The following is a 25983-nucleotide window of genomic DNA, read 5'->3' on the forward strand; positions in this document are numbered from 1 at the left end:
CACACAGGCACTAAGACTAAAACCCGTCACCAATGTGTAAAGGCTTTCATTCGCCAGAGCTACGAACAAAATAAATTACAAATGTTTTTACATTCTGAAGGAGCTAAGGCATTTTATTTACTGACATTCTCTCTGTCTTATTTGACTCAGGGATTTAAACATCATTTTATTTCTCAGCATTGCAGACCAATCCACAGGAACCCATTGCAGAGGAAAGCAAAGAAAACCAGGTGTTTTGACAGCACGTGTTATGTTCTACTTGCTTTTATGTTGGTTTTGGTGTTTAGAATTATTTGGTTAACTTATTTAAGGTTATTTTTGGAAGAAAGTGAAGTAGGAAGTGGTTGGATGACTGATGAGCTAATCATAATAAAGAGGTGTGTGCCAGCACAGTTTCAAAATGTGTCACGCGTTGGTTATGACGACATAATTGTTTCTGCTCAGTTACCATGAAACCAGCTCTAAAGTTTTATGAAATGAACATTTAGAGTTGATGATGTTGGGAAGTGGAATGGGCTGCTAGGAGTTAGAAACCCTAGGGTTGGCAGCTTTTGTACCCCTGTAGATCCACCCCTGCATAATTTAGGGACATATCTCATGAGAGCATTTGTACAATTATATAATTTAAACTAACTAATTTCACATATTTTCATACAGTTTAGTTTGTAATTTCATCCCATAATTTGATCTATAGCAATGCATCATCTTTTTTAAACTCATTAATGTGTTTATACTATTAATCTGCACAGTAACTAATGTGTAGTAAACAGTATCACATTTAGAGAAGAATTAAGTAGCATGAAATTGAAATAGCCATGGTTACCTACTATGAATTTGTACATTAACACACTGCTCTCCTTTTTGTGGAAAGATGGATTATTTTTGGATACCGTGCTTTCACTTCCCCACAGGCGTTTTTTTACACTTGTGTAGCTGCTTTTATGAAAGGATTTCCACCACTGCTGATGGATGAGGCCCAAACATCATGAACAAACTTGAATAATCCTTCTTGTCTCTTCTCTTCGTCAGAGGGAACGTGTTGGAGGGATGAGAAGCTCGGGACTGGAGAGGAGTTCCCTTGCAAAGTGTGAAGCGAGGTTAGGACGCCCCTCCCCTCCACCTCCACCTCCACCATCCCCACCACACTTCCCCTACCGGTGATGTCAGTGCGGGCAGGGGCTCCCTGATAAAAAACCTTTGGACTCGGGAGAATGAGGGAGTGAGTAAGAGTGAGAGAGAGAGAGAGAGAGAGAGAGGAGTGAATGAAAGAGGATATTACTACTACTGCATGGACTGGTGCAGAGACGCAGCAAGTCATTCTCTGAAGCGCACGCAGACGCACAGCAAAACCAAGAGGAGCAAACGCGCAGATGCCGAACCATGAACCGAACCATTTAATGGACTAACATTTTTAACCTTTTCTCAAAGAACATAAGAAAGTTTCTGCTCAACAAGTAGGGTGGTTATATGAGGGCTGGCACTTTGCACTACACCTAATTTTGCCTCTGGCGCTGACTTTGTTGTCTTATTCTTTTTTTTAATTTTGTTTTATTCTCTTACATTTTCATTCTTATTGAGCCTGCAGCCATATTTTGGAGAAGGACGCACAAATGATGCTGCAATGGCCAGGTAAAACGAATTAAGAAGCTTTATGCAAAGTCAATATGGAGTGAAAAATATGTTTCTTGATTGCTTAATTAATGCTAATAAACCCTGTGACTTCTACCAAAAAAACTACAGCCACATTTTCCTCAGCAATAAAAAATATCCAGTTTCTTGTCATTTCAAAACTTTAAATGACGTTTAAAATGTGTATCTTTACCTCACGGGGTTATTGAAAGGCAGACTGTAGGAGTTGGACAATTCTTTCTACCTGCAGAAACAAAGTGCAGGGGCTGCAGATATTTTTCAGTTTGCATGAATGGGAAGGGGGCAAAGCTGCTTCTACTGCTGCTGCTGCATCAAGGAAGAATTAATGCTAATAGTGCTGAAACTCCTGAATCTGTGATCCTTTCCCAACTTTAAACATCTAACTTATCCAAAATTAGTGCCACAAATATAACCTAACTAAGAACCCCAGTGTGCAATGAGTCCATGAGAGGAAGGTTGAATGCGACTTTGTCTTTTTTTTTTTCTTTCGGAATGCACTGATAGTTTCTGTTTAATCACTTTCCTGACTTTAAGTTGATTTATTTTATCCTTAACAGGCAACCTAAACAGAACTGTCCTCATTGCTGGAGTAATGTGCATACATTAATCAATCAATTATCTGAAGTGACTTTATGAATTTCTTGCTGCTGACTTAGAAACCAAAATTAGATTTTTTTAAAGGAAACTAAGACTTTTCACAAAAAAATATAAAATAAAAGTAAACCATCCCCAACCCGAGAAAATGTTGCTGATTAGACTACTGGCGGTCTTCCTTGTTCTCATCGCTAACACGTGGCTGATAAGCTCGGTTCGATCGGATGCACTGAGCCGGTACAAACGCGCCTTAGCCCAGAGGGCAGACGGTGTGCTCACCAGGCTCGCAGGTGAACCCTGCACCGTCTCCGCCGTGGGGAGATCCCGGCGGCAGCCCCGCTCCATCTCCCCGTCCCAACACCGCCCTCCAGCGGCACATTCGAGGACGCACACGAGCCGGACAGAGCTGTACGCCGTTAAGAGCGCTCCTGCGGTTTGTGCAGGAGGGTGTAGGTTTGACACCGGGCTGCACCAGGTCGAGGCGGAAGGAGACGTTGAGGACGTGGCACGGGGAGTGGGGGACAGATATGTCACGTTGACTGAACGGTTGTATGTAAACCGCAGCAAATATGAACGGAGAGAGACAAAAAATGTCAGTAAAGACGGCAACGAGATGTCCGTGCGTAAAGACGCCGGGCAGCGCGACTCCACTTCGGGCCATGCGCAGTCCCCACGCGGATCCAGGCTTGTTCGCAGCCTCGACGTGACTTTTCCTCCCGAGAAAGAGGACAACTCGAGTTGGATGAAAGTTTCCAATGACAGCTCAACAGTTTCCAGGGGACCTCTGGTTCTCTACACACTGCAACAGGGACATGGAAACCAGGACTCCTCGGCGGGGACTGTGGACGACGGTACCGAAGCCTTCTCCGGGGAGGTGGAAGAGGCGGATCCGCCAGCGACACTGCCAGTCGGCAGCTCCTCTACTTGGGGGAGCCCAGTGCCTAGGGTGCCCCCTTCCTGGATGACCGCCCTCTACTTTAGCGGTGGTCGGGTGCAGCTGAAGCTGAAGCCAACAGCAGAGGTGGAGCTGCCAAGGTCGGAGTTCAGCCTGGAGCTGTGGGTGAATCCAGAAGGAGGGCAGAGGAACCCTGCGGTGATAGCAGGTGGGTGTTAACCGGTCACGTCTACACTATTAAAGGCACTTAATAGGTACAAGATGCAGTTATGGCATCTTTCAGAAAGTGGCCTCTATGGGAATCCATGACTTATATCCTTATTATTTACTTCAACTACAGTGGTTTTTGTGAAAACTCTTTCTGTCATTCTGTCTGTTGACCGTCATCCTGCCTACAACCAGCCTCTGTCAGTCTCTTTAGTCACTTATTCTCTCTCATTCTGCTCTGCTGAATATCATTCTAATATGGGTGATGCAAGTTGTTGGCCCGATGAGATTCTCTTGTTCACGAGATAAAGAAAGTCAGAAGTCTGGCCTCCATGACAGAAGTCAGACAGGGTGTATCTTGGCTTTCCTCTTGGGCTTAGTTTCTACTGCAGATGTGTTGACAGTTTTAATAGAAACACTGATCAGAAATCCATGGTGACAGTATAATGAATGTCATTATATCCAATTAGATAAAGTAAGTCATTTGTTCCTATCCTCTGAAATGATCCTCAGAAAGGAAAAATAGCCTCCACTTCCCTCATATGTGAGCGAAGGGAAGTTCATGCTGGTGGATTAAATGTAAGACAGGTGTAATTCCAAGTAGAGCTGGAGTTATTACTGAGCCTGGCTGATACTAGTTGACATTCCTTTACCGCACACATATTGGTATTAGTGTGAACTGAGGTGTAAGTAGTTGCCCAAAAAACTACTCCACTACAGGCAGAAGTACCACTTCAAAGTACTGTACATGGTCTAAGATGTACTTTACGTACAAACATACAAGTAGTAATGTAAATAATAAATGTACAAGTCTAGTATACAAATTTATCAACAAACTTTAAAAGGTGAAAGTTAAGGGAGCTAAACATTTTTAGTAAATAATAATGAAGGACAAAAGTTAGTGTTACTATAGAAACTCTGTGTAGAAACAAACAGTATGTGCTGATTTTAATCACTTAAATGGAGTAGGAAGTACTCCAATAATTTGCTGAAGGAAAAGTGTCACTACAGTGCAGGAATACTTGGTTACAGGTAAAAGTACTACATAATCATATGTTTTGAATCTAATAAGTATAGTTAGTGTTACCAGACACACTGCGGGCTAGTTTCATAATAGATGTCAATAATATCTTTACAGTATTTTGTGTCACTCAGATTCTGAAGAGTAACTAGTATTTCTTTCTGTAGTCGAGTGAAAGTGTCATATTTGCCTCTAAAATGTAGTGAAGGTAAATTATGGCGTAGCACACAATAGAAATACTGACGTAAAATAGTAATGCATCGGAATTGTACTTACAAGGCTCAAGTAAATACAGTTACTTTACACCACTGCTAAAAAGTGGTTAAAAAGCTGTAAGTAATTTAAAATGAAAATACTCCAGTAAAATACAAGTACTTTAAAACTGTAATTACAGTACTTGAGTAAATGCACTTACAGCGAACTGTCAAATGTCCTCCACCACATCAACACAGGGAATACATCAGTGTGAAATGATGCTAATAACAAATAAACTCAGGCTATTGAGTGTTTAATATTTAATGTAATGATATGAACAATGTAATCATTTTACTTATTTTTTTCAATTAATGAATCATCCTATAATTTTCCTCTGCCAATTTCCATTCTCCCACATTAAAGGCATCAAGTGGTGTTTTTGTCCAAGTGAAGCCTAATTTTTGGGTCAAACAGTTGTTATTCACAACCACATGTCCATGTACTATCAAATTAGTAAACGACAGTGGGTAGTACCTCCTGATCGTGAAATTATTTAGCTTCTAGTTCCATCCCTACAAACAACGCAAAAAATTATGTTGACTATAACTGGATAATGACAGTGACGGTGATGATGCAATAATAACGTGAGCAATGGTATACTGTTACTGACATAGATAATGTGATTATTATAAACAGTAATGTATCCTACCGCATGATGCGTGATGATGAATATGATTACTTTTACTATGATGACCCTGAAAATGTTGGCCACAGTAATGATTTCAAGCTGGTCATAATGAAGACACCTTTTATTATTATTACATTATTAATGATAAGGCCTGTGCTTGATTTCATCATATGAAAAACGACTCTTTCATGACACAGTGATGGATTGTGAAGCGGATCAAGCAGACTTTAAAGCCAAGCCAGGTGATAAATATGGCTGTACAGCCTGAGGCGTGTTTAGACTAACGCACAATAGTCTATTTTGAGCTTTCTGATGAAATTTGTCACAACAATTTAGTACTATTTGCCATCTAAACTCAGACACTGTATAAATGTGTGGTTACATAACCTTGACAAATCCCAGGGTGTGTTTCATTCAGTCTCTGTCCTTGTACTTAGTTAGCCTGTAGACTTTCATTTATTTTCAGCAGCAGCTGCAGACACACGGATCTTACGAAACCTTCATTTATCTTCACGTGATGATGAACACTGTATTTTGCCAATGAGCATTGAGAATGTTACATTTGAAAATCTGCGCTATGGACAGAACAACACATGCATCAAACAAATCGAAGAGGATAAAAGGGCTATGGTGCAGCACCACAGCTCTCCAGATAGGGAGGGAGACCACAAACTGTTACGTCCGCTCACATTTACTCTGATCAAAGATCCGACTCCATTACTCAACTTTTTTCCCCCTCATTGCTTCCTTATGTGAGGGCAACATTTTGTGGCATGAGCCTCTCTCTTTGTAGTATTCTGAAGGAATCTGACAAATACTGTGAAAAACTAACTCCTATTGTTTCTCCTAAATGTGAGACTGACATTGATTTGAATTTTAATGATTAGTGATGATCTTACGTGTTTCAGAAAATGTTGGGAGGCAGTAAATCGTATATAAAACATATACAATGTGCCTGTAAAATGTATATTTAACCAGAAAGTAATTATTTGCACACCTCTTATAGCTTTTATTTTATTGATGAGTACAAAGATGTTGAAACTGATATTTTTTGGTGGGATTTGAAAAATATTTTCTCTTTTTGAATTTGATGGGAGCCACGCATTTCTACAAAGTTGGGACTATTTCACCACTGTTTTACATCACCTCTTTTTTTAAACAACACTCTGTCAGTGTTTTTTGAGAAGACTAATTACTTTAAGTTCGAAAGCAAATTTTTCCTATTCTTGCTTGATATAGGATTTCAACTATTCAACAGTTCTTTGTCATACTTTCCACCTGATAATCCTCCAAATGCTTTCAATGGGTGACAGGTCTGGACTGCAGACAGTCCGTTTTAGCAACTGGACTATTACTAGTGAGCCATGCTGTTGTCATACATGTGGTTTTACATTGTGTTGCTGTTATATCATTCAACCTCAATTGAGCCTTCCCAGATAAGAGATGGCTTCTCTCCTCTTTAGCATGCAGCCTCTCTCTCTCTCTCTCTCTATAAATATAAATATATATATCTTTCTTTGGATAGTGGAGCTTTATCTGATATTTGTGGATGCAGTGCCAAACGGTGTTCACTGACCGTGGGTTTCAGAGGTGTTCCTGAGCCCATGCAGCGATTTCCACCACAGAATCATGTCTGGTTCTAATGCAGTGCTGCCTGAGGGTTCAAACATCAGAACCATTCCTTATTGGTTGTGGGCCTTGTCAATTGCATACAGAGCTTTCACTTGATGCTCTAAATATTTTAGTTATCCTTTCGGCTTATCCCGTGAGTTCAGGGTCCGGTCCAAGCCCGGTAGAAATTGGGGAGGGTTGTGTCAGGAAGGGTATCCGGCGTAAAAAACTGTGCCAAATCAACATGCTGACAATGACGCGCTGACGACTGCCTTTACCAACTGAGCTACAGCTGCACCCAATATATTTTAATTATATTAAGAGCTTTAAATGATGAAATCCCTAAATTCTTTGCAATTTTAGAAAGTTGGGACATGTTTTTCTTAAGTTGTTGAAATATTTGCCCTGCATTCTTTCACAGAGCAATAAACCTCATCTAGTCCTTACTGACATACTGACCTTCTGCCAGTTCACCTCATTAGTTGTAAGATATTCCACTGGTCTTTTTGGTTTTTTTACAGTACTAATTAACAGTAAGGGGTGATGTCAGTTATTGAAGCCCCAGTGGAGAAAATTACTTGGATCAGAAAACTAAATATGATTTCTGCCACCCTGCCTTCTTTAATTATTATTACTCTAGACCACCTCAGTATTTTATTCTTGGAAAATTGATATGTTTATTAGTGTATGTGCTAGAAAAACATGTCTTGAGAGTTACAGTGTCTAACTTTGGGTTTGATAAAATGCTATCTTTAATTTTTTATTCTTTGGTAGTTTGTAGCTATATGGAGTCATATGTATGGCACTAGAAAGTCACTAAATTTCTATTCAATTTTATTTATCCAGAAATACTGATAATTATGGAATAAAGAGATATTTAAAGCGTATGGCCAAAAATGCTGTTTTTGTTCATATGACTATACAACATCTGCTTCTAATTAAATTCAATTATTATGGTAAACAAAGGAGACCAAGGTGGAAATAATTGGTTGCAGTGGACAGATGTGTTTTAGTGCAAATGTTGCACAATATAATGACAACAGTCTGCAATAAACATTATTTACACTAAAGCAACCCAACAGATTTGCCATGAAGTGACCTTGTGGTACACATCTGTAGCATTTTCATGGTTGCTTTACGTTGGTCTCCAAGTTAGATGAGGTGCTACCACCTTAAGCATTTCATTTGTTACACATGCACAGAACAACATATACAGTATAATCTAATTTACTTGGAAAAGCTATAGCCTCAAAGTGCTGCTTTCCTTAACTGAATTAAACGCTAAAGCATAAAACTGGCTCAATACCTGGCAGATATTTTGCTACACATGCCCACTTTACACACATGTGCTTGTAAGCACAGACACATGCACAGACATGTAAAGCACTGAGGAGGGTGAAGGGGTTCCCTGACCCTTCGCTGTCCCAGTGTTCGACATCTGGAGAGCAGATGTGGATCTGTGTGTGTCTGTTGCAACAGCAGATGGAAACATCAGGTCCTTGCCTTGGCTGAGTGAAATACCTCCATCCTCCTTCCCCTTTCTTTCTCTCCTGCTGTCTCTGTCTTCTCTCCTCTGTCTCTGTCTGCACCCCATGCTCTATTTGCCTGTTTCTCTCTCAGTCCTCCTACAGTGCACAAATGCCCACAAAAAGCTGGCTTGTTTTTGTGTAGTTATTCATTTACCTGTAGACCATGACCATTTGTAAACGTGCTCTTCTTTTAAAATGATTTATTTTACCCCTCGATTGCCCTTGTGCTATAGGTGTATTTGACAACTGTTCCCATTCACTGAGTGAGAAGGGCTGGTCAGTAGGAATTCGTACTGTGGAATCCGACGGCTCTAAAGATGCAAGGTTTTACTTCATGCTTCGGACAGACCGAGCTGTAAAATCGACTACAGTTTATGGCCACCATCGTTACCAAGCCAATGCCTGGACCCATCTGTTGGCCACCTACAACACCCACAACATGACCCTGTATGTTGATGGAGCCAAGGTGTGTGCTTTTGGTGCATGGTTAAACCATCTTTGGTTTTCTTCATTTTTAACTGCTTCCCTTTTAGCTCCATGATGTCTCAAGTACAACATATTTCTATGATCAAGAATAGACTGACAACCTGTAAATCAACATGGACAATTGTAATGGTAAATGGTCTGCTATAGTAAATATAATGTGTGTGTGTGTGTGTGTGTGTGTGTGTGTGTGTGTATATATATATATATATATATATATATATATATATATATATATAGCACCTTACACTGCTTCTCATTCAGCCATTCCCACTCACAATCACACAGCAATGGCGTGGCCTACACTCACTGGAAGCAAGTTGAGGTTCAGTGTCTTGCTGAAGGACACTTTGACACGTGACTGGAGGAGCTGGGGATCAAACCAACAGCTGTGGCAACATTTGCTCTACCTCTTGAGCCACAGTCGGCCCAAATGTCCTAAATTATCAAAGCTGTCACCAGATTTATCTTAATCACATACACCGAGTAAAACTACTTAAACTAGTTCCATGCGGAAGTGCTTTAACACTGCTTATATGGGTTGCAGAAAGAATTAGAGGCTGGGGTAGTGTTTCTTTGGTACAGATTATCATCAACTTGAAAGACCTGATCTGGAGCCTGATATTAACCATGAAGTGCAATGACAGGTACAAAGTGAGACTGTCAACCCCATATGTTGTTCGACTAACAGTATTGTATTGTAGTTGGGCAAACAGCGGCTGTAATAGTAGTGACATGGAATGTCTTTGTTAGGAGGAGGTTGAGGTAGATGGATGAGTCAGAAAACACAGTACTTTCCCACAAGAAACACAGGTGTGGAACATAGTGTTTCCAGGACATTCTACACTGTTAGTAGTGTGTTTGTTATTGAACAGGAAGTACCTGTTCTGATCCAAACCACAATGTTTTCAGTAAACATAACCAAATTGTTATTCTGTCTATATCTAACCAAACCACGGTGTACATTTAAAATTGTTTCCATAACGATTACTGCCCAATATGCAGGACATCAGGAGACTTCTGTCTATGTAGTCATTTAAGTAAGATGACTTGTTATTCAAAGCAGTAGGTTTTTGATGCACTGTGTAGGTATTTTCAAGCACACTTAATACATTAATTGATGCAGGTGCTGCAGCCCTTAGACTAAAATGGCTGAATAGAGTGAATATAGATTAGAGGGTTTAGGATTGGGGTTTTCATTTGTTAACCAATATATTCATTTAGATTTACTGATGTACCCTTTTCAAACACAAAAATATTACATTTCGGTTGTTTTTACGTGGTAAGTTGCAGGACATTAGGCACAGAGATACCACACTTTACCAAACTTAAGTCCCTTTGAGACTGGCACAGGAATACAGACATTTTCCAGACTTTTTCTGGGATGGGTGTATGTGTGAACGCAAACGCCCAAGTCTGTTGACCCTGACATTGCTCTGTCTTTACCCAGCCAGCTCCCTAGTGCAAAGTCTGGATTATCTTCCCCCAAGCTCATTTGTGAATAGAGCAGGTAATACGCTGGAGGATTCTTCATGAGTGTCACCCTGAGTGAGTGGGTGTGTTGTTGATGTCTATTTCCTGCGACTGCCTCGAAACCCAGCAAAGACATTCGCTTTACATCTTCCCGTATACTATTTTCCATTATTTGGTTAATGCTGTGGATATGTCTAAATACGTATGATATTAATAGATATTGATAAAAATGATATCAATATTACATACATTTTCTTTGACCTGATCATCCTGACATTCCCTAGAGTTCCTGTCTGAAAGGGGCTTTAAAAAGCAATGCTCGCATCTGTGGTTGATGTTTAAACATTTTCTCTGCTGTTCTTCTCAGGTAGGAGAGAGCAGTTTCCAGTCTGGCAATCTATACAGCCCCTTCATGAAGACCTGCAGAACTTTCTTCCTTGGCAGTAACCAATCAGATCAGGGTCAAAGCTTCAGGGGTTATATAGGTGGTGTTGTCTTGTGGGACTACGCTCGCTCTCATGAGGACCTGCTAAAGCGGCCCCTTCAAATTGACAAGAATGAGCCAGTCCTGGCAATGTGGGCTGACTTCAGTAAGGTAACTGGCTTTAATTTATTTCTATGCATGTTATGCTTTACTAACATTAATTGGGTGTTTAAATTGGTTAGATAGTAACTTAATTATTATTATTATTATTATTCAGACCTTGACTTTAAAAAAAAAATCTTTGCTGACTATTAGGTGGAACAGCTATGGACTCCATATAAAAATGGCCTCCATCCAACCATTATCACCACTCCTGTCCCTGAACAAGAACTTGTCTCAAGATTCATGCCTCCACCCTGTGGCCTGACACCCTGTGACAACACTGACATCATCTATGGTTACAACAACAACTGGCAGCTCCGTACCCCCAAACGGATTCGCTACCGTATTGTTAACCTTTCTAATGATGATGGCGGAAACCCCACTGTGTCACAATCCCAGATCCAGCTCCAACACCGGGTTCTGACGGAGGCCTTTCGCCCTTACAACATCAGTCTGGAATTCAGCGTTTATACTGTCAGAAATTCTAGCCTCCGACAAAGGTTCATCCTTAGCAACTGTCGGATTGGAAAGATTGGGAACCGCCAGTGCGACCCTGAGTGTGACCATCCAAGAACGGGCCACGATGGGGGAGACTGCCTCCGACTGGGACCCTGCTACAACTGGAAGAGACAGGATGGAGTTTGTAACATGGAGTGTAACAGTATACACTATGACTATGATGATGGAGACTGCTGTGACCCAGAGGTTACTGACGTCCTCAAGACCTGCTTTGATCCGGAGTCCCATGACAGGTGACATTAATAGTCAAATGTAATGTTATTGTCATTACTCTGTTTTTCACTAAATATTTTCATCTGCTTTTAAAGCTAGTAAACATTTCCCATAGGGTCTTCACGTTAAAAGTCTTATCAGTTTTAATGCACGTGGAGCTACTGGAAGAACTTTATGTTTATGTTTCACTAATATTAGCCTAATGACTTTCCAAAATATTTTTTTCTTTTAACTGATCAAGATCTCAGTTGGTTTCATTCAAAAATAATTCCAAATTCAGGTATTGGTTGTTGTTGATTACAAAGATTTTACAAAATAACATGCTGTATGTATGAATTTATGTTAAGACAAAAGGAAATATTAAATGCTTCTCTGCAGGAGAGACGTGCTTGAAGAAAGTATGAGGGGATTAAGTTATAAGCCACTAAGGACAACATGTTTTTCCAGAAGCAAGAGGTTTCTGGGCATAAATGGCCACTAATAAGAATATTTCTCCCCATGGGGTGAATGGGCTGGGCAATGAACAGCTTAACATGCTAAATGTACAAATCAGTACTCTCACTTTCTCCAGTGGTTTTACAGAGTGGTCTGTGAAGTGGGGATGGTGGGTTAAGAGGCCAAAGTACACACTTATTTTTACTAAACAACTTGAGCAGCAGCCCGCTGCCTTTCATTTGCTCTGACAGACAGGCTCACAGAGAGTTCCAAATAGCTTGCATGAAGTCTCGCCATGAGGTCATCGGCCCGAGTTCTTAAAGACCTGATGCTTAATCCAAATTGTAACCACAAGCTTTACACTGGGCCACTGGAAAACAGAACATGGGAACTTGACTTTTTTTTCAAATGATAGATTTAGTGCTTGAAGAATGTTACATCTTATCACGAGGATGTATTAATGCTTTTTTAAAGTAATGGATACTGTCATACTTATACATTGACCAATATGCTGTACATGATTAGTTATTCCCACAGTCCAGGCACAGAGGCAGGGCTTAGATATACACAGTGTGAATCACGCAGTGTACTGTAGAAATGTAAACTTTAAATGGTAGAATACAAAACACTATATATTTCCAGAAAGGGGTAGCTATGACCAAGATTAAAACCGTGTTCCTATAGCTAAATATTTTCTAAGTATGCATAATAATTTATCTTAAAGGAAAGAATTGCTGTTGAAGCCACTGGAAAGAATTGGTACCATATACCTACTAAATATAACTGACTGTCAAATGTATGCAGCATTAAATGTTTGCCAGTAGAAATGCTACATACGCATAGCAACACTGCTAATTTAACTACATTTTTCAGTAGCATTTTGGTCATGTATCAATCATTTCCGATCATTTCTTTTTCCCCTTCAGCAGCAACCAAAACTAATTTCTATACTTTTTTCTCTGGAGAACAAGAACATTTTTCTTTATCTTCTTAGGTTTAGCATTATTAGTGAGGTTGAAGCAGGAGCTTATATTTTAACAAAACATGCTTTCCACCATGCAGCTGTTAAGTCTGTGTATGGAAAGCGAAGAATAGGTAAAAGGTGTAAAAGTCAGTGAGTTCCCTCTTCACTTTCCTAAGCTAACCCCAATGGAGCAAGGCACCTAACCTTAATTTTAAGTGGCCAAAAATGAAATCTGGACATCCCGTACTGATATAAAGGAAGAGAGTGTTGCATGCAACTGTGTGAATCTAAATCAAATTTGTGCAGGAAAAGAACCTGGTACTTGGTGGATTTTTCCCTATAAGACACAGGTTACAGCTACTTAAAAGTAAAAAACAACAACAAAAAAATTCGGCTTGCATGTGTGGTCTCATTGCTTGGCCATATACAGAGGTTCTTCAACCTCTGTCAAAAATAAAATTAATGGTAATTTATGTTGACCAGTTATGAGCTTAGTGGGAGAGACATGGGACGACAGGCAGAAGTAAAACTGGCTTGGTAGTTGTTATGGTCAGATGTTCCCCATCTCAGCCCATGCTCTCTACCCTGCAGAGAGAAGGTGGACACTAATGAAAAACATGGGACAGCAGCTCTCTGCTCTGTTGTTTTGCACAAACACACTGTCATTCAGGGGCCTGGTCCTTTGGCCTCAATTATATAAATTAATCAGTGATTTATTCTAGATTTAATTTGAGGGTTATTACAAAGAACAGTCCAAAGAACAAATAAAAATATATCCACCACACTTACCTAATAATTGGAATGCCTTTTAGTTTGATATATGACAGGGAATTTGAGACATCGTTGTAATGGTTTAGTGCAGAATATTTTGCGTAAGAGACTTTTATAAATAAGGCCTCTGCTGTTCAGTTTTTGAAAGATAAACCAAAAAGTCGCGGTACGTGTATGCTCTTACACAGTGATGCAACTCCTGCAGTGACTCTTGCCAGAGTTCCTGTCTATAAGCTCCCGAACCTCCATGAAAAACAGCATCAACAGCCAATACACTGGTGTGTCGTAAAAACTGGACCCAACAAACTAACAGCACTGTAGGTCTTCTGGAAAGGGCTTGACCCTGGTGTGTTTAAAAAAACAAAACAAAAAAAAGCTCTTTTGTGACCACTTCAACATACCTGCATGCAAGTGTGGGTGTCCCTGGATCCCAACTTGCAACTTTCTCAGGCAGGAAAGAAAATTAATGTGAGGATGACATTTTGCTGGCATTTCAGGACCATTTTTATATTGGGGAGCTCAACACACACACACACACACACACACACACACAAACACACAGACACACACACACACACAATCTGGCCAGGTATTCTGATTATAGGACCCATTGCAGCTGCTGTTGGCCAGTGCAGGGCCAGGGGTTTTTAAATCCAGCTGCTCTCACGACACAAATTTGTTGTCGAGAGCCAGTTCTAGAGTGATGGCCAGTTACACCACACATTCTGGCATCACAATAAAGAAAATGGAGCAAGAAGGGGGAAAGATGGACAGAGAGAGAGAGAAAAAGGCAAGGTTGGAGAAGGAGTGATGGGGTGATGGGTACGTCATGTCCATTTCTGCTGAGACACATGTTCAGGAATTGCTAGGAATTTTTTGGTTAGCAAATCCTGGATGGCTTGTGCTCTTTCTGTGGAAACAGCTCCAGGCAACTCTCGCTGCAAAACAATCGCGTTTCAACCTTGTTTGAAGCTTTACGTGCATCTGAATCTCATACATGGTGTTGTTTTATATCAAGTTTTATTCTGGTCAAGTTTTACTGTGAGCATGTTTTATTCACCAATAAAAACGTTGCTGCAGTGTTTCCCAGAATGGTCAATGTAACTCTACACCACCACATGAAATTCATTCAGTCCTTCCTCACAACTGATCCTTTGATATCACAAGGCCCTCTAGCTGCAAACGTTTTCTATGTCAGTGGGACAACATGTAATGAAGTCAACGAAAAATTAAGTCACAGAGCCAAATCGACACAAACAAGCAAAGAAAAATATGTATAATATTTGTGCTTTCACTGCATGTATTCTTTGTAGCAAGCAGACTGCAAGAACATCAGTGGATGGTTGAGTTATGGCTTTATCAAAGAACGAAGAAAGACCAGTATTAACTAAAAAGCAAATCAGACTTCACTGTCTAGACAAATGTTTTTTCTTTAACCTGTGAAGATTCTCAGTCATCTGAGTAGGGTTATCTGAAAGTTGAGTCATGGCATGACTTTATTTATTAGTATTAGTTTATTAGTTTTTCATCCAAGTAGCTTGTTCGGTCTGAGGAAAGTTGGCACTTTGTGAATGTTTGAAGGATTTAAGTGGTTGTCCACTAGGAAGCAGACTATGACCTGATCATCATCTTTACTGTATAAAGCAGAAAACACGGCCACAGTCCTAGCGGTTACAGTAGTGTTGATGTTGAGTTTACGACATGACAACATTGTCATTGTTCTTGTGGTCATTCCTACAAATAGTTGTTCAAAGGTGAGTCAAAGGCGAAGAAGTTCATCTTTCTTCATGTGTGGTGCTTACATGATATTGCCCCTTTGGTCCTAAGTGGGATTGCATCTTGTGTATGAGTAGTGTTACTCAGTGCATTTATGCGGACTTAAGTAACCAGGTTACAGTTGGCTTTCTTAGGAAAGCTGATTTTTTAAATATCACTTAAACAGGAAAGCTGGTTTCCTAAATCAGGGTCGGATATTAGGGGAACCTGGTTTCCCCAGATTTCTGCCAGAGAACGACGATTTATTTGCCATGTATGCGTGTAATCAGGTTTCTAATTGACTTTCCCCAACTGTGCATGTGTGTAACAAAAGGCTGCAGACAGGAACATGCACCTGAATTGCAGGCTGAATGACAGGAGAGATCATTAACGGTGCAATGCTGCCTCATTTTAAAAATGCGACAAGATTTAACACAATGTGCCTCGTAGAAGTCACTTTCCCATGCTGATTTTTGTAATTCAGACGGTTCCTGTTGTGCATCAGTTGCCTGTGTCTCCAAATTTTTCCTTTCTCTCCTCTTGCGCTGTTAGTCTGCTGCAACACAGACATACACACAAAAAGAAAAATTTGAAATCTGTGTTTTCTGTCACTATAAAGTTAAAATCTATGAGCCAGGCTTCCAAAATAAATCTAAGGTGGAGGAGATATCATGTTACTCTCTCTCTTACAGCTGCATGGATATGCAGATTTCCAGAACCAGGTTATTAAGTGAATGTAAACGCCGTTCCCCGATTACCCAACAAAGCTGATTTCTCTGAGTACCCCAGTTACTTAAATGTATACATGTAAACGCAGTCATTGTCTGACAACATGCATTAGTGCAAATCTATCTCTCAAGACTGGTGTAATGTGCATGCAACTGCATAGTTAAAATGGGTACATTTGTACATTTGCTGCACTTCAGTTTTCTGTTCTTACATGAACAGACATAGTGAACAGTGGTATAGGTGGTTAATCGAAGTTTGTATAAAATGGGTTTGTGATCTCAGCAGGTAGACAAAATCAGTTTCTCAATAACTGGTCAGCCTTGATTGTATTGGCTGTAATGACACAGTCACTAGCAGAATTTTTCAATCTGTGGTTAAATTTAAGCTAATTTAAACTGTATTAGTTGGCTTAAAATACCAAGTGACTGCAAAACTACAATAAAAGAGCTCAAACATGCATTAGATGGATCCATGTTATTGTGCTAAAAGCCTAACTAGAAAATGGCATGTTGCAAAGTATTTGCATCGTAATCAGTCTATGATGAAGACATAGAGATGAAGAAGGGAGAGTGAAGAAGAGTGTAACTGTAATTAGGTCTAAGTCAGAGTCCTAGTGGTACAATGAGAAAAGGTATAAGATCCGACTTTGGCAGTTTTGGTCTTTAGACCATTTACTTTCCTTTACGTTTACAAGACAAGATGTTTGGAGTACTTATGTTATGTCAGGTAATGTGAGTTTAGGTTACTAGAGTCGACTTCGCTAACTCCAAAAAGTTAAAAAGACATAGTATAGTGTTGCAACCAGAACCATCTTTCTGTGGGGCTTTTCAAACAATGTGATCTCTAACTCTTTCTGAATGAAATGTTCCTTGGCCTTAGAAGAAATGCTGGATGTGGTTACTGTCAGTTAGCAGGACATGTTAATGATAACATCTTATGTCAGACCAGACAAACACATTGTTTAATCCATTCCCTAAATTTTTGCTCTTGTGGTTTTGGTTTTGGAAAGGCTAAAAAACAAACAATGACCACCCTCCAAAGTCTAGATATCAAGCTCCTATAACAGCCCAATACTCACTCATCTTACGGAGAAAGACACTGGATTATAGGTCTGCATTGGCTAGGCTGAAACAAATGCAAACAAATGAAACCCAGTTAAACTAATGTGGCCAAACGTTATTATTTACTGAGGAAAATGATCCAATCTCAAATATTTGTGTGTGGCAAAAGTATGAATTCATGCTTTTAGTAACTGGTTTGACCCCTTTTGCAGGAATAACTTCAAATAAACATTTCCGTTACCTGTTTATTAGTGCTGCACATCGGCTTAGAAGGACTTAAGCCCATTCTGCCTTACAGAACAGTTCTAATTCAGGGATGTTGATTGGTTTCTTTGAATGAACTGCCTGCTTCAGGTCCTTCTACAGCATTTCTACTGAAATAAACTCAGAACCCAGTTGTTCCAAAACATTCAATTTCTTATGCTTCGACTATGAAGTAGAATGACTATGTTTAAGGTCATTGTTTTCCACAGCATCTTTGCTTGTAAACTTATCTTGGTGTTGACTGCTCTCTATTTTCATACTGTATGATCTACCTGAGAGTCAATGAAGGAATGCAAACTCTGTTTTACTTCACTTAATTATTCCCAAAGTGAAATTAATTTGCAGAAGTTATCTACACATTCCCACCATTTACTGTTACTCTGGACAAATCACTGAACTCTCAATACACATAAAAGAAAAAGTCCTGCATGGCTTTACAAAAACATTTTTTTTAAATTAAAGGACCAAAAATGTATAAATATGCATAAATATGAGCAACACAATTTGAAGAAACTCCAGGCCCAAACGTGTCAGCCTGATGACAGCGGAAACCCACGCAAGGACGGGGAGAACATGCAAACTCTACACAGAAAGGCTGTAGCTGGCCAGGTTTTGGGGCGGGGTTTTGGCAGCTATGGAAAATAAGTAGTACTCTCTGGTCGTAAGCAATTTGCATTAGCATCTTAAAGTACAGCTCCCATGAGATAAACTACAAATTAAAAAAATCACTGGTTTTAATTTATATAGACTTTAAATCTATCCCATAGATTGAATCACCTTACCCACCTATCACCTAACTTCTCTTTCAAATAAATTCATAAACCAAGAGGTTCATATAATAATACTTTTTTTCTTTTTATCTGATTTTTTTTATTAGATTTCCTTAGTTAAAATACTAGTCATTTATTAGTCTGGTTTCAAAAGAGAATATCTGATCACGTTTTAGGTCATAATTATTTAGAAATAGTATGTTCAACTGCTATTGGTCCAGTGTTATTAGAGTCTGCCTTTAGAATCCTAAAGGTTCAAAGTAACTGACTTGTCAACGACAATATTTAAAATGGATGCGCATGTTTTCATGGTGACGCTGCAAGTGCTGACTCTGCTGTTATTGGTTCACGCTGTGTTTGACTTGACCACAAATGGTAACTTTGTTAATTCATAACCAGGGTTTTTCACTTGAATCATTTAGAGACATTTATTCTTTGCCACGCTGGCTTTAGCCTTCGATTGAGGTATCCTCTGTGTTTCAGAAGTTGAAGCGTCAACTCTTTAGTGGTCAACCTTCTGTCACTTGTAATTGTACAACCTAAGGTGATGGAAACACAGCCTTGGCTGAACTGCGCTTTAGTAATGCAGTGAGAGCAGGGTTTCCCTGCAGCATCTTAAATCTTAAACCTTGTTTAGTCAGGCAAAGTGCCTGGGAAAACATTCTTATTTACAGTACAACACGTGCACTCAGGGAGGGATCGCATTAGGGGAAGGATTACATGCATGCAGGGTTTGGCCGCTGAACAGCACCTTTGGACCAAATTACAGCTGGCTCGCCTTATGGTACATTGATAGTAGTGTATTGGAGGATGGGGATTACAGCTTTCTCGTTTCATCAATCTAGATTTTTCCCATTTAGCATCGCAAGCTCACCTGTCTCCCCTTCAGAGTGTTGGAACATTGTAAGCAGCACTGAGTAAGATCTGAAGCTATTATTAATGAGTAATAATGTAAATTATATTTCTGGATATTAAGACAAGGTTGGGTAATATTAATAAATGTAGCTATGCAGCTGAGCTTGATCAAAAGCTACAATTAACTGACATAACTGACATTAACTTATGGCTTAGTAATTTAAAAAAAGTTATATGCACAGCTGAAATTGATCAATCACATACAACCTTAAGTCCCTGGTTGAGAAATAAACTTCAACATGAGACCATAATCCATTACATTGTAATGAAACAAAAACTAAGTTTTAGAATTTTTTTTCCTGCACTATAAAAGCACATATAAAGAAATACATATATACTTGGTCTAACACACTGGATACTCCAGAAAACCACATGAGGCTAAAAAGCAGCAGAGGAGTCAGTGAGACCCAGTTGCAAGGTTCTCAGACCGAGTACAGCCAAACCATGCTAGGTGCCAAAGCTGTCCAGCTCTGCAAGCAAAAGAGGAACATGACATGTGACATCACTGCAGCCAAGGAAAAACAAAATGGGCTTCACACATCAAAGTGCCTGCAGGGTCATTTATCACTGTCGGACAGAAAAAGAAGTGTGTGTGTGTGTGTGTGTGTGTGTTTATTTGTGTGTGCACACGCTTGAAGTACTCCTAACAACTTAGGATTTTAGGTGAAGTCCCTAAATCCACAGAAGATCAGGAAGAGCAGAGATAATGTCTCCATTCTAAACGACATGACATGTTATGATGTTTTCCTTCATGCATTGGATTAGATGACAATATTAAAAGGAAAACACTGCTGATTTGGTATAGAGTTGATATTCTCAACAAGTCCTGTAAAAAGGCCAAACAATAAATTGTGTCTAATACGTCTGAATTTTACAACCTGACTTTGACTTAATTATCAGTGTCACAGATCCATTGTTTAAAAACCAGTAAAAACCCATCAGTTAGCCACAGTGCTACAATGGGCGACTTGACTGTTCCTCACAAAAAAATCTGGAGTGTACGAACTGGCAGCATAGCTCCCGTCTTGTTATGAAGTTAGTAGCTTTCCACACTTTCCTAGTTACAGTTAACTCCAAATAAGCAGCAGTAACTAAATGGTGCGTGTACTAGCTTCCATGCCAACAAGATTGATGGTTTTAGCTCTAGAACCCAAATTTAAACACAAAAAAACATTGTTATAGTTTGTTATTTCACTTAATTTATTTAGCAGTAGGAATGTGAACGTGACAACCCTTTAGCGTAATGTCATGCTTAATGGTTTATTCAAGTATTAACCTTTAGCATCAAAACCACGATGTCCTGCACAGATTGTTTTGCATTCACATTTTCACTGCTTTCTGTTTCTTCCTTGGATGCCTGGGATATAAAATATACATTTGTTTTCAGCGTCAGCTGTTAAATCTACTAATTCTCTGTTCTGAAACTTACTTAGCTTAAGTAGAAGGTTATTAATATACATTCTAAGGTATGTTGCTATGTTTGTACCAAGTATAAGGCTCTTCAGCTCAGCCGTTCTACAATGGTGGAACGAGCTACCAAACTCAGCATCCTCACTCCAAATCTGTCAGAAACAGAACTCTTCTGCAACCTTAAATCTTTTTAAAAAAATCCTACCTGTCCTATCTTGCATCTCATGAAACAAAAACAATTCTTCTGATATCACTTTGCCTCAATGTTTTTCTTTGTCTTACTTGATTTGATTGCTTTGTACCTTTGTGAGTGGATAAATGCATCTGCAAAAATTACTAAATGCCATTGTAATGTTTCCTCTTCTTTCCATTTGTGCAGGGCCTACATGAGTGTGAAAGAGCTAAAGGAGGAGTTACAACTGAGCAGCACTGACACACTAAACGTTTTCTTTGCCAGTAACTCTGTGCGTGAAGAGCTGGCAGGAGCTGCAACCTGGCCATGGGCAAAGGAGGCTCTTACACACCAAGGTGTGTCAGAATGTTACTTCTTTGTGTTAACCTTTTCTTTTGGTTATTAAACTTCTGTCCTCCATTTCTAGTTCTACCCATCATACTTTCTCCTTGTCTCTCTTTATTCCTGTATCTCTGGATCTTATACTTATCTTCCATCCCCTCATATAGCTTTTTTTTGCCATCCATCCTGTGTTGTCTGGTTTGTTAGCACATTGCTTTTTCCTCTTTTTCCAGCTGTCCCATTTCCACTGGAAAAGGCTAATCAGCACAACAACAAGCAAGCAAACAAATGGCAGTGTGAGCTCTGTATCATAGACGTTATTTATTTGCGCATGTTGTAGGTTTACATTAGGCAATTGTGCGTCATAAAGGCAAACTTCTTCTTTCACCATCAAAAAGTCAAACGTGCAACACTAAAAGTGCAACCCTACATTCCCAGCAATAGTAATAAAATAAGTATGCTGCCCTGATTTGTGTTATTTCACATCACTTTACTTAGCTACAATACATAGCTCAATACAACATTGGTTTGTGGAGGGGGACACAAAGTACAACGGAGATTGAGAGACAGAGTGATTTGGATTGAATTGAGAGGCTCGGCTAATTAGACTAAGTTGTCACAATTGATTTAGAAAATAAGTGTTTGAAAGACACTGATTTAAGGACATCTAATTTCTGTTTTAGCTACTTTGCTTTAAAAGAGTAGAAACAGCTCTTTGCCAAACCAGCTTTGTGTAAGGCAGATGTATTTACTCACACCACTGCTGGAGCAGAGGGACATCCCGGGCAATCGTTTTTTTCTTTCAGAACAAAGAAATATTCTAAATATTTAATTTAATAGCCAACGCCATTGTTTTGCTGAAAGTCTACTATATGACATTTGATTTAATTGCTCAGCATCTGTCCCTGTTTTAGGGCAAGCTAGTGGAAGTCAGGTCTCCTCTGGAGGCCCAGTTGTTTACTGTTTAAATATTTTATGTCTTCATTGTTCAGCGTCTTCACCACTGAACACGCTGTTTCTAATAAGAAAACCAATAACTATCTTGTCTGTTTTTGATTCTGCAATTATTAGCATGCTGAAGAAAAGATGTATCATTACTTACAATCTAATTTTGTAAGTATTCACTATAGCCTCAGAACCATAGCTGATTTTAAAATTACTATTTTAGACACACTTTGTTAAAGATTTGGATTTTGGTTTAGGCTTTATTTTTTTGTTGTTGTGTTTTGCACAAAATAACTTTATTAATTCACACTTGAATTTGGATTATATATAAAAATAAAAATGCAGAAAGAAAGCCAGTTCACTTCACATCACATCATTTACATTTTGAATATACTTCTGCATGCAACAGTAGCATGTAGCAAGTAGCTATTTTAAATTAAAAGGTTTTGTCTCATCTTTATCAACTGTTTCTAAACAGTTGTAATTTATTTTTACTTATAGTTTATTTCCTATTCGTCTTCAGTGATTGTGGTATATTGTGGTTTGTTTTGTTGTACATTTTCAGTGGAATGAAGTTGCACCAAGGTAATTTGGCTCCTTTAATACAAGGTACATATATATACGTGTTAACATAAAGCATACAAGCAAAACAGTACACAAGATCCCAGCAGGGGATTTTTATATGTTTATAAGTATTAACAAAGGGCCCCGTTAGATTTAGATTAGATATAATGTATGTACACGAATGTACACATAAAAACACAAACAATCTGGATAGTAACAACAAAATAACCAATGTTATGAATGCTTACTCTTTCTGCTAATCTAGGTGGAATGGTGCTGAACCCATCCTACTTTGGCACAACGGCCCACCACAACACAATGATCCATGAGATGGGTCACATCTTTGGACTGTACCATGTTTTCAAAGGGGTGAGCGAGCGGGAATCCTGTGATGACCCATGTCAGGTGGGACTGCTAAGATTTATTTCTTTATGATGCTTAGTGTGTTTTTTGATTGCCCTTTATGTTTATACCGCTTACATAATGTAGAGTTTGGAGTGGGCTGCATTTTTTGGTCTGAACCCAAACCAAGCACCAAGAGGTGGCCCAAAACCAAAAAACATTCTGTTTTAAGTCTGAACCCGACCTGAGCCTGGCCCAGTTGAGTTTATGCAGTGTTTTTTTATAACATGTCACCATTAAATGATGCAGACATTTGAGAGATCCAGCTGTCTATTATGAACTAAACAAATTACAATATTATCTTTATCCAGCCATTATATAAATGCAGGGAATTTTCTTCACTCAAGCCTTAGGCTATTTTTATTTATTTATTATTTAATATTTATATTTATTTATATATATGTGTAATTTCAGGAGACCACCCCATCCATGGAAACAGGAGATCTGTGTGCTGACACTGCCCCAACACCAAAATCCAAAGCCTGCCATGATCCTGGAGCCGTGAACGATACCTGCGGAGTGACAACGTACCAAGACACACCCTATAGCAATTACATGAGTTATACAGGTACAGTGTATGATCATTCTTAATTTTACTTGTTTGTAACTAACAGGTGTAATGTTAACATGTTTAAATGTATTAATGACCCATAGAGGAAGTCACAAAACATTCTAGAATTTATTATACACAGTATATTATTAGAATAGTGATAATAAAGGACATAAACTGTGTAATCTACCACTATATACTGTATTTTGAGAGACAGTTTTTTGTATGTAATATAGAATTTAGTGGGGAGACAACAGCCTGCCATTAGTATTTGTTCATTATAACAAAGAACAGATATTTGTAATTAACAGCCACACAAATCCAAAGCACAAAAGACCTATGAGTGCTGCACACAAGTAAGGAAATGTATTTGTATTGCACAGTTTATACAGAAAGGTAATTTAACTACTTCAAACAATGAATTACAACATAAAAGAATAAAAGCATTTAGATATTTAGCATTCTGTGATAATTATATAAAATAGATTTGCTCATAAAACCATGCATGTCAATATATTCATTAAGTATTATCATGCTTTGAAGTAAAAATATGAGTATTAATAAACATTTATACTATAACAGCTTATTATCACACCTGAATGCACCTGTACCTAGTATGTTACTCATGATTGCTTTAGTGATTTCTATTCATAGTTACTGGTGGTATTTCTATTAAAGATAACACTTTAAACTCTAAAACTCTTAATTACTCCTAAAGGTCCATTACAGACATTTCTGTTCCATTCAGGGTGCTTCCAAACTGTAATTAGCACTGAATTTATATGAAGGCCAGTGCTTGAACCAGATCCATAATGAGTGATGGCATTATTTTCTGTCATTACATGTTATCAGATGACAACTGCACCAACCATTTTACTCCCAACCAAGTTGCTCGAATGCACTGTTATCTTGACTTGGTCTACCAGAATTGGCTTAAAGACCGTGAACCTGCCCCGCTCCCTCTGGCCCCCATAGTAACTGATCAGAGCTCAGATTCTGTCTCTATCTACTGGCTGTCACCTATGAGGGGACCACTTTATCAAAGGTATGGTTGCATGGGTACTTTGATCTCTTCAAGGATTAAATCAGTCTTGTTTGTGTCTGCACCTGTCTCCTCATTTTGAAAGATAATTCTACCACAATTTTGACTCTAACTATTGATAGTTTTAAGTCACGTGGCCTGCACAGAACCGTACAGGACAAAAAACACTAGAAACTGCTCAGAACTGCAGTACAGACCTGTTAATTGTTCTAAGCAACAAATACTCAGATTGCATACCAACATAGCAAAAACAAAGATATGAAACCAAACTGTGTTGGCCACTTGTAATCCATCCCCTACAATATTCCATTCATAAAAAACAGCCCTGTAAGAGCTTCACTTTAGCTGTGACATGTAGAATCCCACCCCTGTCAAAAGATGAAAGCTTAGAGGTTCAAACAGATCTTTATTTCTTTATGGAAATTTTTCATTATCAAAGCAAAGGTACGAGCCAATTGCCTAACAGTTAGCTACCTATAATACACTATATTGCCAAAAGTATTTGCTCACCCATCCAAATAAATGAATTCAGGTGCACAAAGCAAGGTCCATAAAGACATGGATGAGTGAGTTTTGTGTGGAAGAACTTTACTGGCCTGCACAGAGTCCTGACCTCAACCCGATAGAACACCTTTGGGATGAATTAGAGCGAAGACTGCGAGCACTGTGTATTATGTATTTCATAAACACACTCCTAAACCTTGTGGAAAGCCTTCCCAGAAGAGTTGAAGCTGTTATAGCTGCAAAGGGTGGGCCGACGTCATATCAAACCCTATGGATTAAGAATGGGATGTCACTAAAGTTCATATGGGTCTAAAGGCAGGTGAGCGTATAATTTTGGCAATATAGTGTATTTATAAAGCTGAAATATATATATATATATATATTTGGGTTCGGTTACAACATCTTATGACATAGGTATAATCAAAATAATTTACCAATGTCAGGTAAACTGTTTTCACATTTTAAATAACCCAGCTTTTACAGCCTGGTTGCTGTAGAAATATGGGACTGGGCTATTTCAGTGCACTGGTATAGCAGGATAACAAGACAATAAACACACATGTAGGTCATCAGCTGCAAACCAAGTGACTGGCATTGCTTGAGGCGTTCGAGACCTATATCTGGAACTAAAGTAAGTGAGAAAGTAGAAACATAAAATGGTGGGCTGCGGACGAAAGTCTTTTTATAATGTCCCAAAGGCCAGAGACCTTTGGGTACCAACAAC

At 39.0% G+C, this 25983-nt stretch overlaps 1 protein-coding gene across 2 annotated transcripts in view; it reads left to right on the forward strand.

Annotated features, from left to right (window-relative positions):
• Nucleotides 1-1056: 1056 nt before the first annotated feature.
• The window catches only part of pappa2 (pappalysin 2), a 77811-nt gene continuing 52884 nt past the window's right edge, over nt 1057-25983 (forward strand). Inside the window, exons 1-9 of one of the 2 annotated variants that reach the window (XM_067474370.1) lie at nt 1059-1629; nt 2208-3347; nt 8624-8856; nt 10714-10941; nt 11086-11684; nt 21118-21266; nt 23027-23166; nt 23578-23731; nt 24566-24758. In XM_067474370.1, coding sequence (XP_067330471.1) covers nt 2393-3347; nt 8624-8856; nt 10714-10941; nt 11086-11684; nt 21118-21266; nt 23027-23166; nt 23578-23731; nt 24566-24758 — 2651 coding nt within the window. In that variant the 5' untranslated portion in view covers nt 1059-1629; nt 2208-2392. Of the gene's footprint in view, nt 3348-8623; nt 8857-10713; nt 10942-11085; nt 11685-21117; nt 21267-23026; nt 23167-23577; nt 23732-24565; nt 24759-25983 lie in introns of both variants that reach the window. The other variant, XR_010910594.1, reaches the window with a different exon arrangement.

Source organism: Channa argus, chromosome 14, assembly GCF_033026475.1.
Source record: "Channa argus isolate prfri chromosome 14, Channa argus male v1.0, whole genome shotgun sequence".
NCBI lineage: Eukaryota > Metazoa > Chordata > Actinopteri > Anabantiformes > Channidae > Channa > Channa argus.